General features: G+C 35.4%; 1 protein-coding gene across 1 annotated transcript; it reads right to left on the bottom strand.

The window, feature by feature from the left end:
• Positions 1-5,757: 5,757 nt before the first annotated feature.
• LOC123702330 (uncharacterized protein DDB_G0283697-like) lies at positions 5,758-17,124 on the bottom strand. The gene is made up of 7 exons (XM_045650050.1): positions 16,780-17,124; positions 14,037-14,123; positions 12,849-13,568; positions 12,074-12,213; positions 9,320-9,433; positions 8,745-8,849; positions 5,758-7,887 (listed from the first exon to the last, which is right to left on the bottom strand). The coding sequence occupies exons 1-7, from the start codon at positions 16,992-16,994 to the stop codon at positions 5,921-5,923; spliced, it is 3,348 nt and encodes a 1,115-aa protein (XP_045506006.1). The 5' UTR covers positions 16,995-17,124; the 3' UTR covers positions 5,758-5,920.
• Positions 17,125-18,242: the final 1,118 nt, after the last annotated feature.

The following is an 18,242-nucleotide window of genomic DNA, read 5'->3' as shown; positions in this document are numbered from 1 at the left end:
CAATCCCGGAAATCCCACGGGAACGGGAACTATGCGGGTTTTTCTTTGACTGCGCGGGCGAAGCCGCGGGCGGAAACCTAGTAATTATTATAAATGCGAAAGTTTGTGAGGATGTGTGTGTGTGTTTGTTACTCTTTCACGCAAATACTACTGAACCGATTACAATGAAATTTAGCACACATAAAGAGGGTAATTTGAATTAACACATAGGATAGGTTTTATCCCGGAAATCCTACGGGAACGGGAACTATGCGGCTTTTTGTTTGAAAACGCGGGCGAAGCCGCGGGCAGAAATTATGCAAATACTTACATAATTTGTCCTTCAGCGAACAGCAAAAAATATTCTTACTTTCATTAAATGCACCCTTCATATTATTTACGTTTGTAGGTATGTCCCGCAAAACGTAAAAACTACTAAATCTATTTTGATAACACTATACATTTATGTCTAGATTCAATTTAAAATCATGTTAAACAATATATTGCAACATCGTTCATTATATATTTTTGTATATTTGCAACAGACAAACATACATAAAATTCTATCATACCTAATATTTAAAATCAAATAGGTACGAAAAAATCAATCCGGCATCCATTTTTAAACAAATATTATTTTATGAATGCGTTTAATAGTCTTGTAATATTATGTACATTCGCTGATATTCCGACTGAATAAAATTTTGTGCTAAAAAACTACATTTAAGTTCGATGTAAAATAAATCGTCTCTTGTGAAAAAAAAAATATATGTTTTATTTCTCAGTTTTATCTCAATTTTATGCTAACAACGTGAATATAAATGAAAATATTTAGTTATAATTTTCAATATTACAGAATTTATCCTACATTAGGTCTGTTCCCGGTTGTGATTTTTCTTATTAAAATATAAATTATAAATAACACAGAAGCATGCATTTTAAAGAGATAACTAGGTACGCGTTAAATTGACGTATTTAACGCTTCAGATTTTTTTCATAATTAAGGTGCCTAAGTATGTACTTGTAAATTCGTACGGTGCATTTACATCAAACGAGCGAATGCTCATTCTAAGTTCTAAGCAGTCGTGCTCTACGCCTGTTTCCTTTTCTTTCGTTTTTTAAGAATAACTAACGCACTAAGGTGCGTTCAAAAAGATTATATGCAATGTTTTAATACTTAACAACATTGAATACAAGTCGTTTGCACTAAAAGATCACGAAAGAATGCTCTTGCTCTATGTTCGTTTGATGTAAATGCACCGTTAATAGAGGAGCGACATAAAGAGAAGGAAATACCAGGTTATGGTCGGAATATCTTCTAGAAGTAGACTTAGCTAGATAGAAATTAATAATACTGAATAGAAATTAGAGAGAGATATGTAAATAATAAATTGAAATCTTATGTGATCCCACTGTGTTCCCAAATAAACTATTAGCAATAAGTAAAATGATTGTTTTATTTCATCTACAATCTACATGATCCATAGTATGGATTCCATACCACCTACATATTAAATTACTAGCTGTGCTCCGCGGTTTTACCCGCAGTGCTCCGCACCTGTTGATTGAGATGATAATATTTATAAAGCCTAACACGGAAAGAATTTTTCAAATCGGACCAGTAGTTCCCGAGATTAGCGCGTTCAAACAAACTCAGCTTTAAAATACTAGTATAGATTTGTGAATGCCTACTTTCACCAATGTCCTTACTAATAATATACGGAAGTTGTTTTCATGTCTTTGTGGCAACGTAGCGATTTTTTCATATATTTTTTGTCCATGGAGATTAATATCGTGAGGGAGCGACATATCACATAGGCTACTTATTACCGCAGTAAAAAATCTCATTCACATTCATTCTCTGAAATTTATAAATTCCGATAGATGGCGCTATATTAAAAATGTGATAATGTATGAAAACTACTGTTAACTTTCTTTGACAACGAATTGGCAAAGCCGCGGGCGAAAGCTAGTTATAAATATACGTATTCCATTTGTTCTTATAAAATATGTAACAGTCCATCACCAGTACACGAGGATGGAGATAGAGACCGTATTAGCATTTAGTTTCACATTTTCGAAATTTATCTCAGCAGCACCATCTTGAACAGCATTTTAACTTAAAAACACTATGATTTTGGAAGTAGGTACCTAACTAGCAAATAGCAATAACATGACGTCATTTTGATTTAATTTGTTTCTTTTAGTCTACACTAGCCTTACCACCCGCGGCTTCGCCCGCTTTGTGTCAAATCTAATAAATTATATACCTACACTAAAACCAACCTATTAAATCACTCTATCTATTAAAAAAACCGCATCAAAATCCGTTGCGTAGTTTTAAAGATACATACAAAGGGACATAGGGACAGAAAAAGCGACTTTGTTTTATACTACCTATGTAGTGATAAGGGCGATCGCCAGAAGCGTAGCGTGCCTTGGCGGGGCCCCGTATAAAAATTTGTTTGGGGGCCCCTAGGAAGGGTAATTATAGCCCCTAGGATTTCTCACAAAAGAAAAAATTTTTTTGCATTAAATGAAAAGAAATATTTATTCATCATAATTATCTATCTGTCACTTATTCCAAATTTTTTACAAACAATTCAAATTAAAAATATACACACAGGAGGCCAGAAAATTGCTTTTTTTGACTTTTGTCATTTCTGAAAAAAAAAATTTGGGAAGTTTTTAGTAATTTTTGCTTACGCACGTTAGGGGGCCCCCTTGGCGCGGGGGCCCCGTATAATTGATACGGCTGATACGGCGGTAGCTACGCCCCTGTCGATCGCAATACTGGTATCGATATGATATTATGTTGTATTTGATTAAATTAAAGTTTCTCCATCTTGATATTCATCCCACTGAAATAAAAAAAAACCTAGAACTGTGTATTTTTGTATGTTATTTGGCTGTTTTTATTTCATTATATCTAATAGATAACAATGTGTTAGAGTAGATTCTTATTAGTGAGAATCTCTGCATTAAGCATAGAGTGCATCAAGGTTCATCTATATGTATAAATAATGTAATTTCCTTTTAATAAAGCTGCGAAAACTTAGAATCCATAATATTATATATAAACTAGCGTATCACCCGCGGCTTCGCCCGCTTTGTCTAAAACCAAATAAATTATATACTAAAACCTTCCTCTTTAATCACTCTATCTATTAAAAAAAACCGCATCAAAATCCGTTGCGTAGTTTTAAAGATTTAAGCATACAAAGGGACATAGAGAGCGACTTCGTTTTATACTATGTAGTGATGAAGTAGTCCCATGTCCCCTAGTGGGGTACCGGCTAAGGTGAAGCAGGTGCATTGTGCGTACATCTGTTTCACTGATCGATTTTTTCTTCAGTATCCTTTGAGTCTTTTGTATCCTGCCAGACATTTTTTCTTGGTCTCCACCGGGAGTCGAACCCAGGAACCCTCGGTTCTACGCTCACGCGTTAACCACTGTGCAGAGGAGGCGGTAGTCATATTATGTATAGGTGACAGGTGTCCATATTTGAGTCGATTTAAAAAGGTTTCACAAGTCCCTTTTTATTGGGTGGAGCCATTAATTAAGAGAAGAAGAAGAAGAAGGTTTCACAAATAAAACAACGAATTACGAAAAAGATTTATTCAACATAATTTTCATAAAAATACTTTCAATAATTTATATAAAATACTATTTTTACAAAAACCTTTGTCTTACTCAAGAAATAATTAGCGACTTGAAGAAAAACACAAAAGAACAAAAACGGCTATTCTAATCCTAAAAAAAATGACACGATATGTGTGGAAATCGGCAAAATAACAAAAAAGTATTTATTTAAATTAAAAAAGGTCCTTTTTTCTCAAGTGGAAGTAGTTTACTTGAAGCTCGGAGGACAGGCTTAGATCAAAAAATTCGAAACAAAAAAATTTATGAAATAAATAAAATTTATTTTTCTATATTTCTAAACATTATCCACACCACCACTGCTCGGAATAATCAAGGAATTGCAATATAATATATTGACAACAAATTGTCACTAATTTGACATTTTACACATATATCATATATACTAGCGGTCCGCCCCAGCTCCGCTCGTACATCTTTACGTTTTCTCTCCACAAGAACCATCTTCGTACTTCAAGGAATATTATTAAAAAAGAAACGAAATCAACCGTTCTCGAGTTACGCGCTTACCAACATATTTTGCGATTCATTTTTAAAGACGCCTTTAGCATATTAGATTACAAAGGTCCATGTACACCATTCAGGCATTTACGTAATAAATTAACATAATATAATATTTAGTTATGCTAGATTTTTAAAGAAACAGACATCTTGGAGAAATCAAATACGTATATTTCTGAAAAAATAGTAGGAAAAAGAGAAAGTTTAAAGAACCTTATGAAAATTTTATAAGACTTAGTGCTGTTTGCTCGTGAAATAAGTGAAATGTCCTGAATTCATTTTGATAATTTAGACAGATAATAATAACATATACTACAGAAAAATATATAAACTATATAGGTATCTTTTTGAAGTGAAACTTCTTTATCGGAGTTGGTAAAAAATTTAGTGCAACATTTTTCCGTTACGCGCCATCTTTTTTGACGTGACAACGTCTTAAATTAGGTTGCGGCTGGGAGTCACTTATGAAAAAGTGTAACGCTCGGTAACGTTACGATGAGTCACCGAAAGAGGCACGCGGGCATGGTTAGCCCGCCTAAGAGCGAGAGAGACAGACATAAAAAGTCGTTGTCACGTAAAACTTTCGCCCGTATACCGACTTTACAGGCAACCAATTTTCTTATCCCTACCACGCGTGATTCGACGTATTTCTGTAAAGTTGCATATAGTAAATTATTTTTTGAAAAATAAGGTCATAAAGAAGTTTCATTTCTTACGTGTGTACACTAGTACACGCACACATTATTTTTTTTTTATATTATGTACGCATGTTATTTTTAGCTCTTCTATATAGCAAAATAATTCAGTTCGTTCGAGCATCACACAAAAAATACATCCCAATCCCAATATAATTATTAAAACGTAATTAAATTTATACAGTGGACTTGCCACACCACACAAGACATAGAAATTAAATAAAAAAAGAGCGTGTTAACATACGTGTCATGCCGGCACTACACATAGGCCAACGCGTTGGCGAGCGCGTTGGCACATGCACTTGTCCAATGTGTAGAACGGGCGTTCGCGCGCTGGTGGTAGGTATTTGAACGTTGGCCAGCGCGCTTGCGAGCTTGCCGTGCGGTGTCGGAACCATCAAAGGACACTTGTCGCAAGCTTGGCGCACCATCCACACATTGGCCGCGCGATCAGTTTGACTGTAGCAGCGATCAGGAGTGCACGTTTTTTTCTTGCGGCGAATTAACACCTAACTTGACAAAATGGCGAACAATATGAGTAACGAGGAAACATTTAAATTTATTGAGCTCTATCAGAGTTAAAACTGCCTGTGGAACCCAAAAAATAAGTACCTTAAAAATAAAAATGTTGTATGTATTAAAAGTGCCAAATAAATAAGGTTCTTGGACATGCCGTTTTCCTCACAATGTTTTACTTCACAAAGAGCATCCTACTTTAATATTATTTTAATATTATAAATGTGAAAGTGTGTTTATTTCTTTGTTTGTTACATCCATTTTGAATCCGTCCGCACATTGGCTCGAACCAAACCATACTGAACGACCTTCCAATGTGTGGATTACTCACAAGCGCGTTTGCAAGCGCACCGCCAGCGCGCTGGCGAATGCGCTGGCCTATGTGTAGAGGCGACATCAGAAGTGAAACTTCTTTGGCAAGATTCAAAATCGTCGCCTTACTCCGTTTCGTGACGGTATTGCCATGACGCGACCTTGAAATTTTACTCTCAACGCGCCTAAAGAAGTTTCACTTCAACAAATATTCATAGTGATGAGAAATATTACGCCGTCTCTTAAATGGAATTTCTCATATAGGCGCGTTTGGATTATACAAGCGCCTAGTCCGTTTTTGTCGGTCAGTTTTGTCGGCCACCTTCGATCTCGTCTGTCGGTCAGTCGGTCTATTCAAAATGACACTCTCTACAGAACTAGAGGAGTCCTCTTCAAACTTGAGTCTATTAAAACTTCGAGTCTTATGTGTTCTTTCCAGACTTTTCCTCTTTTGTAGTACAGGGTCTTTTATAAAATCACTGCTTTCGTCACTTATTTGTATTTCGTATTCTATACGCGGTTTCTTAGCTTGTCGGTCACTTTGACGGTCAGTGTCGGTGCTATGTTTTCTTGCTTTTCTACTTTTATTAACGTGGTTTTCTTTAATTTTTGTTGTTTCTTCGCTGATAGAACTTTGCGTTTCTTTGTCTATATCTTTAGTGTGTCGGTCACTATCAGAACTACTTATGCTTATACTTCGTTTCGTTTGCGCCCTCTTTGCTTGTCGGTCAATTTGCCGGTCAGTTTGTCGGTCATTACTTTCATCCTCTGAAGATTCTCTGGTCCTATTTTTATTTAGTTTTTCTTTACTATCGTTCTGAAACCGTGTCGGTCTTATACTTGGTTGGTTCTTAGTTTTAATTTTCAATTTTTGTTTGTTATTTTTTTGATTCTCCTTCGTACTACTTTCTCTTTTGGAACTATTTGATTTTTCTTTATGTTTCTCAGATCTAAGTTGCGAGGTATCTTGTTCAGGTATTTCTGTGTTTTTAACTGGTGCACTATGTCTGCTCGATCTTCGACTAGCAGTCTGTCTATATTTGGATTTAGTTTTACGTTTCTCATCAACTCTAGTCGATTGACTACGTGTTATCGATCTTTCATTTTCAGATGAACTATCTCTTATCTTACGCGAATCGCGTTTGTGACTTTTAACTTTTGTGTTTTCACTAATTTCGTGTTCGTTGTCACCACTTTCAGTTTCATTTAACGAATTTTTGTCAACTTTACTCAGTTTCAAAAACTGTCCGTTCACTGAGCGCCGTAATTTCTTCCAAACTCTCTCACTTGCTTTATTCACAATGTTTTCATCTTGTAAATTAGTATTTTGATCTCTTTCATTGTGTTTACGAGAATTCTTGTCTTTTTTAGTTTCTTTAAATTGTTGCGTAGTGCTAGTAGATTGACTTTCAATGTTTTTTTTAATATTATTATCTGTCAAAAGGTTGTTTATAATTTGTTTTCGAAGTGAATTTCTGACACTATCTGCATCACTATCTTTAATCATAATATTGGCTTCTTTCTTTTCTTTTTTGCTTTCATTAGACCTTTTTTTACGATTAGATCTATCTTTATCTTTTTTATAATTAGAATTTGCATTATCTTTAGATCTATCTCTATTTAAAGTTTTATCTTTTTTATGTTCATTAGTTATATTACGACTTGGTCTATCTTCCTTATTTTTTGTTCTAGAATTAGATTTATCTACTTCTTCATCACTGCTAGACTTACTAAGGCGTCGACTACTACGTCTTATGTCTCTAGCGTGTCGACTATGCCTAACTACATGACGGCTCTTTTTGAACACATCACTTTCAGAATCGTAATCGTCGATTGTAGTTCTTTGTTTATTCTTTCTTTTTTCGGTGTGTCGGTCAGTTTTGTCGGACTGCCGGTCAACCTTGTCAGTTCGTCTGTAATTTTTTTCAGTCTGTCGGCCAATTTTTTCGGAATGTTGGTCACTTTTATCCGTATGTCGGTCAGCTTTGTCTGCCTGTCGGTCAATTTTATCGGTCTTTTCTTGTTGATTATGATGATCTAATTTTGCGTTTACTTTGCCGTCATGTTTTGTGTTATTTGTCTGTTTGTCTGATTCAGTCGAATTAGGTGTGGAGCGATGGCGCATCGCGAATCGCCTTGTTATTTCCGAGTAGGTCGGCAGTTTGTTCCCGGGCGGGGAAATAAGCGTGTTCGATCGAAGATGTCTTGATGTTGAAGGCTCCTCTGAAAAATAATAGATTTTTTTAATGAACACATCAAGTAATAATTATTTTTTGCGTACGCGTAACTATTTTACTGTAATCATGAAATATTATTATTATTGATTTCGCATAGCATTAACAAAGACTGATATAGGAAAGAAAAATTCCAAAAATAATTTCTTAGGTGAAAATACGCTACATTATTAAAAACTAGCTGCGATCCGCGGTTTTACCCGCAGTGTTCCGTTCCTGTTTTAGCGTTGGTTGTAGCGTGATGATATATAGCCTACTAGTGGTCCGCCCCGGCTTCGCCCGTGGCACATATTTCGTTTCGTTCATTCATTCTCGGGTATCAAAATATCTCCATACCAAATATCATGCAAATTGGTTCAGTAGTTTAGGCGTGATTGAGCAACAGACAGACAGACAGAGTTACTTTCGCATTTATAATATTAGTATGGATATCCTTCCTCGATAAAAGGACTATCTAACACTGAAATAATTTTTCAAATCGGACCAGTAGTTCCTGAGATAAGCACGTTCAAACAAACAAACAAACTCTTCAGCTTTATAATATTAGTATAACTAGATAAGGCACAATAATAGTAACTTGGTTTAAGTAAAAAATATTAAGCCTAGTTGTTGTTCAATGTATTCTTCCGACCGTGCCCATTAACAGTCATAAAGTTAAAAAAAGAGCGTAAGTGCCGAGCACACGTATCAAAAGTGAAACTTCTTTGGCAAGATTCGAAAATATCAAAATCGTCGGCTTACTCCATGACGTGACGGTATCGCCGAACTTTTACTCTCAACGTACCTAAGAAGTTCATGTCAAAAACAACAATCCTGTTAAAAACCTATTTAATTTTCTCAACCTACCCTCACTTTGTGGCTTTTCCTTCGGCTTCGCGGTCCAAGCGCTGCGAACTCGCGACGTTTTGAAAATTGAATTGCGACGTGACTCTTTACGCCCTTTTATCTCCCCTGTAAGTGAATAATTATACTGAATTTGTATTCAAAATGAACAATTTAAAATTTTTGCAGAAAAGGAAAATAATATATTCTTCTACAATAAAAGACCAGTTTCGTTTTTAGCAATAAAATTAAAATATATATCAAAATTTTTCGACAATTATTCAACGAAGCTAACCATTAATGATGTGGGAGTCGAAATATTTTTTTTCATTCTTTAAAATTGTTCAAGTGTACCTACAGAATATGTAGGTAAAACAAATTCAAAATTTTGTTAATTTCACGTTTACCCTATCTCTCCCCTTATCATTACCATAATCATACTTTTTTAACGTTTGTTAACTCCCCTTACAATATTTTAACAGGAAAAAATTAGTAAATAAAAATCATTACTACAAGAAAAATGCTCGTTTCATCCCTACCATTATTTAAAAAAGTAATATGTACCTAAAAACTACATTACTTTAAAAAAGCCAACTCACCAGCAGAAGCCGCAGCTCGTAGACTGGATACCACAGCTGGTGGAATGGCCATCATGCCGAGGGACGGTAGAATGTATCGAAGGTATCGATTGCGTAAGGAATGCCAGGATCTGACTGGAATTATGCATAAAGAAAATGTTTATTTTATGCATTAATTACAGTTTTATAGTAACCTGTGATAAAAGGACGGACAAGTAAAAAAAAAAAATTACAAATGGGATAGGAATTGTAATTCTTCGAGTTTATAATTAACTAGTGGTCCCCCCCGGCTTCGCCCGTGTTACTTCAAGGAATATAATAAAAAAATAATTATCGAAATCGGTTCAGCCGTTCACACGTCATGCAGTGACAACGCGAAACGTGTTTCATTTTTATGTATATAGATTTGTGATAAATCAAATCTCTTCATAATATGTTAAATGTTTATCAGGAAATTATTAAATAGAAACTGCTTGCCCCGGCAGACCTTTGTAATTTTTTAAAGTACAGCTCAAAGTCATACAAATCAAACAGAGTGTAGGAGTCACCAATGTACGGTCTTGTTATGTGCGGGTGTAATAAAAGATGAATAACTACGCAAAAGGTTATATTTCGCTAACTACATATATTTATCCGTATGTAATTAATATTCGACCTAATGCGACCCACCCGCGTCCCGACAAGCCCGTAACTGTCTGTGCATAGCGCACGAACTGTTTATATATGAGTTACCGTGTGAACTTTCTTAGCGTTACACTTGAAGTTCGATAACTCATAAATTGGCTTGTCGACGCTACATCATTCCCCCCTTAAAAAATAAAAAGGGTATACAAGTAAAAAAAACTTACAATAAAACTAAACTAAACAATAAACAGATGGGTGTATATAAAGTGTCGCTATATAAGGTTACAAAATGTTTACAATATAAAGTATAAAAAATGTTCACAATATAAATCAATCATAACGTATACAAGTGGTTAACAGTTAACACCTAATTTCGTTAAACTATTTATGTTATCACAAAAACTCGGTTGGGTCTTCTAAGTTGCGTGCGATAATTGTTACACGTCATTTAACACTTAGTAACATTAACATTTCAAATCCCAATACGTTTTTCTTACACTTGTATCGTTTAATATTACAAAGGCTATTACTATACACTCATAAGCCATAAATCAAAAGTACTTAAATTTCTAAGTAGTAAACATTTCAATAAAAACTTACAAATATAAATTTGAAATACCATACTTAAAACGTTAAACCATTAACAATGAACTCGTTTCAAATTTCACAAATGCTATTATTTATTAAATACGATGTGTTGATTACTAAGTATTTATTATACATTTCTCTTATATGAATACTTATAATCATCGTAATTCTAATAAATTTAAAATAGTTGAAACAATTACAAATACAATACTATTACCTAAATCGTACTGGTAATCGTATAGCTCTTCCACTACGCGTGGTATGTGTATTAGGCAATTCGCTACTTGGAATTTGTAATGGAACCTCAGTATCTGCCCCAGATGTCGTATCACTATCATCATTCAAATAATATGCAGGTTTTAGACGGTCTACAGATATTCTAACTTTCCTGCCAGTCATTTGAATGTAAAATACCTTTTCCTCTTGACTCAGCACACGATAAGGACCGTCGTATGTTGGTTGTAGAGGCTTACGCACTGCGTCGTTTCTTACAAAAACATAATCGCATTTTTCTAAATCGGGGTGAATAAATATGTTCCGTCTTACATTCTGCCTTATAGCTACTGACTGATATTTCCTAATAGTATCTCGTAATTTACTTACATACTCAAGACTGCTATATATTTCAAAACTCGATTTTTTATCGAATAATCAATACACAGTACACTCACACGCGGATCGGTTATTTTTCGACACTGGTAAAATTAAAACATTTCTGATTGCGCCGGTGTCCACTAAAAACTTAATAGATGCTGCTTCCGCCACACATAAGGTTGAAAGCACTTGCTGGCATTGTTCTTATAGCGGTAATGGTAATAACATAACCAATTTGGTCTTCTCTGTTTTGATATTCCTGCACGATCGTGATTTTGAGATGCGGAACGATGCGTGCTATTTCCATACCTTCGACCGCTAAACGATTTGCCTCTCGAGCCTGCACATTCCAGCTGGTTTATCCGCTGCTTTAGTTGTGCTAACTGCTCGAGAAGGGTATACTGTACCGACGAAACTGCTCGAACTGGAACTGCCGGATTCATTTTTAATTATTAACAAACGATATCTATGCAATTCACTATAATAATGTTCACTTTTCGCCGGGAGTCACCAATGGAGGGGCTTGTTATGTGCGGGTGTAATAAAAGATGAATAACTACGCAAAAGGTTATATTTCGCTAACTACATATATTTATCCGTATGTAATTAATATTCGACCTAATGCGACCCACCCGCGTCCCGACAAGCCCGTAACTGTCTGTGCATAGCGCACGAACTGTTTATATATGAGTTACCGTGTGAACTTTCTTAGCGTTACACTTGAAGTTCGATAACTCATAAATTGGCTTGTCGACGCTACAAGAGCAAATATCATTAAAATATGTTCAGCCACTCTTGAGTAATAAGTGGTGTAACTTACATTAAAATCATTTCATAGTTTCAGTAGTTTTTTTTTGTGAAGGCGTAACAAACATACACACCTACACACACACATACATCCAACCTCACAAAACTTTCGCATTCATAATATTAGTAGAAGACACATTTAAATTACGATCATCAACTCACAATGCCCCGTATTCTGATGATGTACAGGCTGCATGATCTGCCAGATCCTGTTCCCGTTCACCAAGTTCTCTTTCTCGTTCTTTACTATCCACGTGACTATGGCATCGTCTTCGAGTCTTGAATATTCGCGAACACTTGGACTATTTTAAAAAATATATTAATTTAAAACCATTATGTTTGTATACATATCAATACATATGGGTTAGGGCGGCCGTACACGGACCGCTTCAAGCAGTTGAGACCGACGGCTTGAAGCCGTGTACGTCGCTCAGCCGTTGACTGCTCGAGCTGCCCGTGTACGGCCGCTCTTAATGTTGAACGTTTTATACACATTTGGCTTAACATAGGTTAATAACAATGGATTACTTATAGCACCCACACTAGGCAAGCCTGTATCTTGGGAGCTTTGAGACGATCATACAAAAACAAAAATTGGATATCCTCGGTTTAATCAACGCTTGTAACAATACATACAAAAGGATAATTGTTTCAATAACTAGCTAATAAGGCAAATGTTATTATGTGAGTGAAGTCCCGTGTCCCCTAGTGGGGTAAGGCAGATGCATTATACATCTGTTTCACCGATCGATTTTCTTTAGGGACAAGTAGGTGATCAGCCTGCCAGACCGAGACTTTTTTTCTTCGTTTCCACCGGGAATCGAACCCAGGATCCCTCGGTTCTACGCTCTCGCGTCAACCACTGAACCAAGGAGGTGGTCATCAGAGATGTACTTAAAATCATAATAAATATAATGAATTATGACGGTATGCTTACCTCTTGCCACTCCATTTCTTAACAACTTTCTTCCTCACTTTCGGACTACCCTCACTATCTTTATTTGCACTATTTAACACTTCTTTCACTTTCAAACTACCCTCACTATCTTTATTAACACTATTCAACACTTCCTTCACTTTCCCAACACTAGCACTATCTTTTTCACTATCACTGACAACTATCTTGTCATTCACACTATCCACCTGTTTCATATTTTCTTTATTCTCAGTTCGCCTTCTCTTGCTATATCTATAATTAACAGGTTCGTTAACAGATCTTAAGCCGAGTACTTTAGTGAAATGTTTCTTCTGTATCTTGCTGTTCGCGTCCACAATACGTTGTATTCGTCTATTGCGCTCCACATTGACCAACGGGTTGATTTTGTAGAACACTTGCCGTTTGTAATCGTCGTTTTCGTCATATAATAAGAGATCGACGTTGAAAACATTATGTGGATCGTTTAGAACGAAGTTGCGGAATAATTCTACATCTGTTTCGTCTATTAACAATTCTTTGCAGACATTCTGCTTTGCTTGTGTACTTTGACTTAACCCTTTGGATGTTGTTGGACTATTAATAATAATTTCTTGTGGTTTGTCTATGTGTATGTTCTGTGAAGGAGCCTGTGTAGCAATCTCGATCATTGGATTGCATTGTACCGCTATAGAGTGTGTCATCGGTTTGAGTAGTTTGTTGAAGTTTGCGTCCATTTCACAGCTGAAAATGAAATATATATTTTTTTAATTTTTTACTTTACACTTAATTGTGCATGATGAAGATACTCTCACTGATTTATTCTAAGGGAAGGATATTTCTTTAGTATATGCTTCATAATGAGGTATTTTTTTTGTTCATTGTTATATAATATATCTGTACTAATAGTTATTATCAAGCTGAAGAGTTTGTTTGTTTGAACGCGCTAATCTCAGAAACCACTGATCCGATTTGAAAAATTCTTTCAGTGTTAGATAGCCCATTTATCGAGGAAAGCTATAGGCTATTTATCATCACGTTAAGACCAACAGGAGTGGAGCACTGCCGGTAAAACCGCAGGGCACAGCTAGTTTTAGATAAAGCTCTAACTTAGACCACTTCCTTACTGTGCAAGTGTATTTTTCATACTAAATTGTACAAGAATGTATTAAAATTTTATTATATTAATTTTATTTAAAAACTTTATCATACCATTTTGCACTCTTATGCATACAACAGTGGCAAGCCTCTGATATCTTCCTGAAGTCCTCATCTTTTGTTGTTTTGAGGTCTTCATTTCTGAAACATAATAAGAATATCGATAATTGAATCAATAGTTACATTGTTTACTGAATCTACACTACTATTATAAAGCTGAAGAGTTTGTTTATTTGAACGCGCTAATCTCGGGAACTACTGATCCGATTTGTTAAATTATTTCGGTGTTAGATAGCGCATTTATCGAGGAAGGCTATAGGCTATATATCATTACGCTAAGACCAACAAGAGCAGAGCCACACGGGTGAAATCACAAAGCCCAGCTACTTAATAGATAAAAGGTGGCCACTTATTCCTCTAAGAAGCATCTCCTTTCAACTAAACTTGTCAATGCTTTGCAGAGGCCTTATGTCTTATGCCATTAAAGCATTGCTGGTCACTTATCAGGAAACCCACCAGCATCTTTGTGAACTTTCACATAGAATAATCAATCAAATAGTTATAAACACTCCCTACTACTCCATATTGTATTGTATGAAATGAATAATAAAAAGTTTTTTCAAAGTTTTTCAAAGTTTTCAAACAAATTTTCGTCCCAACTCGAAGCCTTCATAATAAAGGGGGCACTGAAAAACAGCGCTGGCAATGTTCCAGAACGTTGCAGCATATGCTGAGCTGTCTCCTTTTTGTCAGGATCGTATGACACACCTTAATAAAAAAATACTGATTATCAATTTTATTTTCTCTACGTGCTTTTTTATGTTATTAATTTAAGTGTTATTGTTGCTATTTTCTTGTCGTGGTGCTTTCTTATTTACCTTTTACGGTTCTTTATGTTTTATGTGTGTGTGTTGTGCTGTCCTTGATAAATAAATGTTATTTTCTTTTCTTTTCTTTCTTTTCAAATCAAATAATCAAATAGTTACTTTCAAAAGACAAATTCCTAAATTAATTGTATCGGCAACAATCCTTGATAAGTGTACAAAGTTTGAATTAACCTGTCCATTTAAAGTGGGTCAAAATTGAGTTTAAATAAAAAACTTAAAGGTGAAAGCAAAACAAGCATTTTCAGAAGGAATATGAGGAGAGAATGTTGTTCGCTTTGTTTCAAAGTAGCAAAATGTTGAAAAAACGGCTTCATATTTCCTGCTTACTTTTAGTATGTTTTGCTATAAAAGCAAATTGATTATAGAGCACTAGGTATATAAGCTACTTCATTTCATAGTTTGTTTAAAACACTGAATTGCTATTAATATGACAAATCAGCATATATACATTGTTAAAGAGAAATGCTATGTTATACCTAAATAAATAAAAAAATATATATATATTATTCGAATAGGTAGAAGAAACGTAAGTAAAAAGTAAGGGGTTGACTTTAGAAACTTGCGGCACGAATTTCGGCGTGATTTTAATTTTTTTTGATCGATAATAATGCCCTGTAACATACATTAACGGCTTTTCGTGCGGAAACGTGTAAATACAGAGAAATCTTAATTTTAATTTTTGAGGTTATGTTCAAAATTGTTTGAGTTACATTGACAAAACTACCTACAAGAATTGTGTTTGAAAGAGATAACAAATGTCAAAATGTACATTAAAAACCATAGTTCCTTCATAGTTCATTCAAAAGCATGTTGCTGAGGGACAACAATTCATACGGATTATTGGCGAGTAGTATATGATTGGGGCAACATGGGTTTGTTCATAAAAAAGTTAATCACTCAGATCCAGACAACCCATTTGTTGCCCCGTGGTTGTGTGGTTGATGGTTGCCCCTGATGGGACTCATACTCGAAGAATTTAGTCCCAGTGGCGTGTTGTAAAGAGATTTTTTAAAAAAGATAACTATAACCACCCAAACTTCGATGATATTATTAAAGAATATAATATGTGGAGACGCTGATTGGAAAAAAATAAAATTGATCCATTCAATGCCCTTGTAAATTGTATCAAACAAGTATAATTATTAAAAAAATGTTTTTTTTATTGCATGTATATTGCACACAAATTGTTAGTAACAGAACCGAATCTGTCCACCCCGATTCCACGTGGTACTTGTCTGTCATACACTAGAGTGTATTAAAAAAGTCGGAGGCGTGGAGGAGCGAGGCGCCCGCGTGTGCTGAGGAGCAGGCAGAGTCAAGCGAGCCGGAGTGGCTGAGGCTGGTCGCGAAAGGCGACCAAAAAGCCGAAGCTACGAAGGCGAGTGAAGACTACTGCCTGCAACGAGGTACACGGGGGCAAGCGCCACGTTCTGCAGCGCCGGAGCAGTCAAGAAAGCCCATAATCTTCAATATACATCTAACTACATTTCACTACATAGTATAAAACAAAGTCGCTTTTTCTGTCCCTATTTCCCTATGTCCCTTTGTATGCTTAAATCTTTAAAACTACGCAACGGATTTTGATGCGGTTTTTTTTAATAGATAGAGTGATTCAAGAGGAAGGTTTTAGTATATAATTTACTAGGTTTTAGACAAAGCGGGCGAAGCCGCGGGCGGTAATCTACTATAAATATAAACTCAAAAAAAATTAAAAAAAAATAGAAGGGGGGGTTTCCGCACCCCCCCACTTCACAGGGGGTCTCCCCTTACCTCCCCCCTCCCTTTCCCTCCCCCCCCCTTAATTCGTGCCGCAAATTTCTAAAGAAATACCAAAGTAAGTATTCTGATCTTAAGCATGTACCTGAAGAGTCAAGATACACACAAACTATAAGTGAAAAAAAATTACTCACCTAATTTGTGGGACCGGTAAACCAACTTTGACCGAACTAGGCTTTCCAGCAGCTAACCGATTGAGCCCTCGTACCACTGCTTTACGATTAGCCACGCACAATTTACCGCGTTTCAAGTAAACAAACCGAGCCCCAGCCCAACCAGAGACGCGGCCGGTATCATCCAGTTCCCGCCATCTGCCGCCGCCATAAATAAAAAACTTTGCTTTTGACATTTCACGTAATAATCGATATAGAATATCGTTTGAAATATTGTTTATTGAGTTTTATCTACATGACGCTGAAATTATGGGCTTTTTGAGTTAAATTTTAATTCAAAAATCTTGTTTTGATACGGGTTTAGTTGACGCGTGGTTGACGCGTACATGTAAAATGCGATTAGCGTTGTCACTTGTCATTATGACTTTGACAGCTGACAAATATTATTTTACAGATTAAATAAAAAACATAAAGAAATAGGATTTTGAGAAATTGTATGTATTTGCCTTATAGTAAATTAGCACCATCTGTTGGCGCATTTTGCATTAATTGATCAATTTAATTAATTTGCATTTTGGCAATTTCAATAAGAGATTATTTTAAACATAAAATAAATGTGTTTATAAGAAAATTGATTATCATGAAACTACATAAAAAATAAAATAAAAAAAACGGCAATAAATTCAAGAATAGCTGTTTGCCTGTTTATAAAAAGTACAATAGGACCAAAAATAATTTATGCCTTGTTTTCTAATTTTACATCAACTGTTTCTAAATTTGAAAAGTCTGAGTTGTTTTAAAATAAAATAAGCTAGGTTAAGTCATTCACTTTAGCGAAAGGGAGAGGAGGGTTATAATTACTACTAGCTTCCGCCCGCGACTCCGTCCGCGCGGATGTCGGTCTTCGCGTGGATGGTTATTTCTCCATTTTGAGTACCTCTGTCAATAACATCTTATAAATATCTATTGGACCCAATTCCCAAATACGGCTAGGCCTATAATAATACACAACGTGTGTTCGCGGTTCTACGGAACAACGTCTATGGATAAAACTGAAAAATTAAGATTAATTTTTTTCTACGTATTTTTCCAGAATAAAAAGTATCCTATTTTACGCCCAGGATAATAAGGTATAATTATACCAAGTTTCATCGAAATCGAACCGCTAGTTTTCACGTGATGCCTTCACATACAGACAGACAGACAGACAGACAGACAAAAATTTTTTAAATCACATATTTGGGTTTGGTATCGATCCAGTAACACCCCCTGCTATTTATTTTTTCAATATTTTCAATGTACAGAATTGACCCTTCTACAGATTTATTATATGTATAGATAGGTAAGGCTTAAATTGAAAAATAAGAAACACTATTTACTGTTTTCATTTTTAATAAGTAATAATACTTGGAGTAAGGCGTTTTTAACTATACGCACGCGTCATAAGTCTTTTATAAACAATTCAATTATATTTGTGTTAAGGT

This window comes from Colias croceus, chromosome 23 (genome assembly GCF_905220415.1).
Source record: "Colias croceus chromosome 23, ilColCroc2.1".
NCBI classification, from domain to species: domain Eukaryota; kingdom Metazoa; phylum Arthropoda; class Insecta; order Lepidoptera; family Pieridae; genus Colias; species Colias croceus.
This window is presented reverse-complemented; position numbering and strand designations above follow the sequence as displayed.

Coding starts and splice junctions, on each gene's coding strand:
- LOC123702330 (XM_045650050.1), bottom strand. CDS start 16,994: ATGTCAAAAGCAAAGTTTTTTATTTATGGCGGCGGCAGATGGCGGGAA. Junction 8,850..9,319: donor ACGAGCTGCGGCTTCTGCTG/GTGAGTTGGCTT, acceptor ATTCACTTACAG/GGGAGATAAAAGGGCGTAAA. Junction 7,888..8,744: donor GGAAAAGCCACAAAGTGAGG/GTAGGTTGAGAA, acceptor ATTATTTTTCAG/AGGAGCCTTCAACATCAAGA.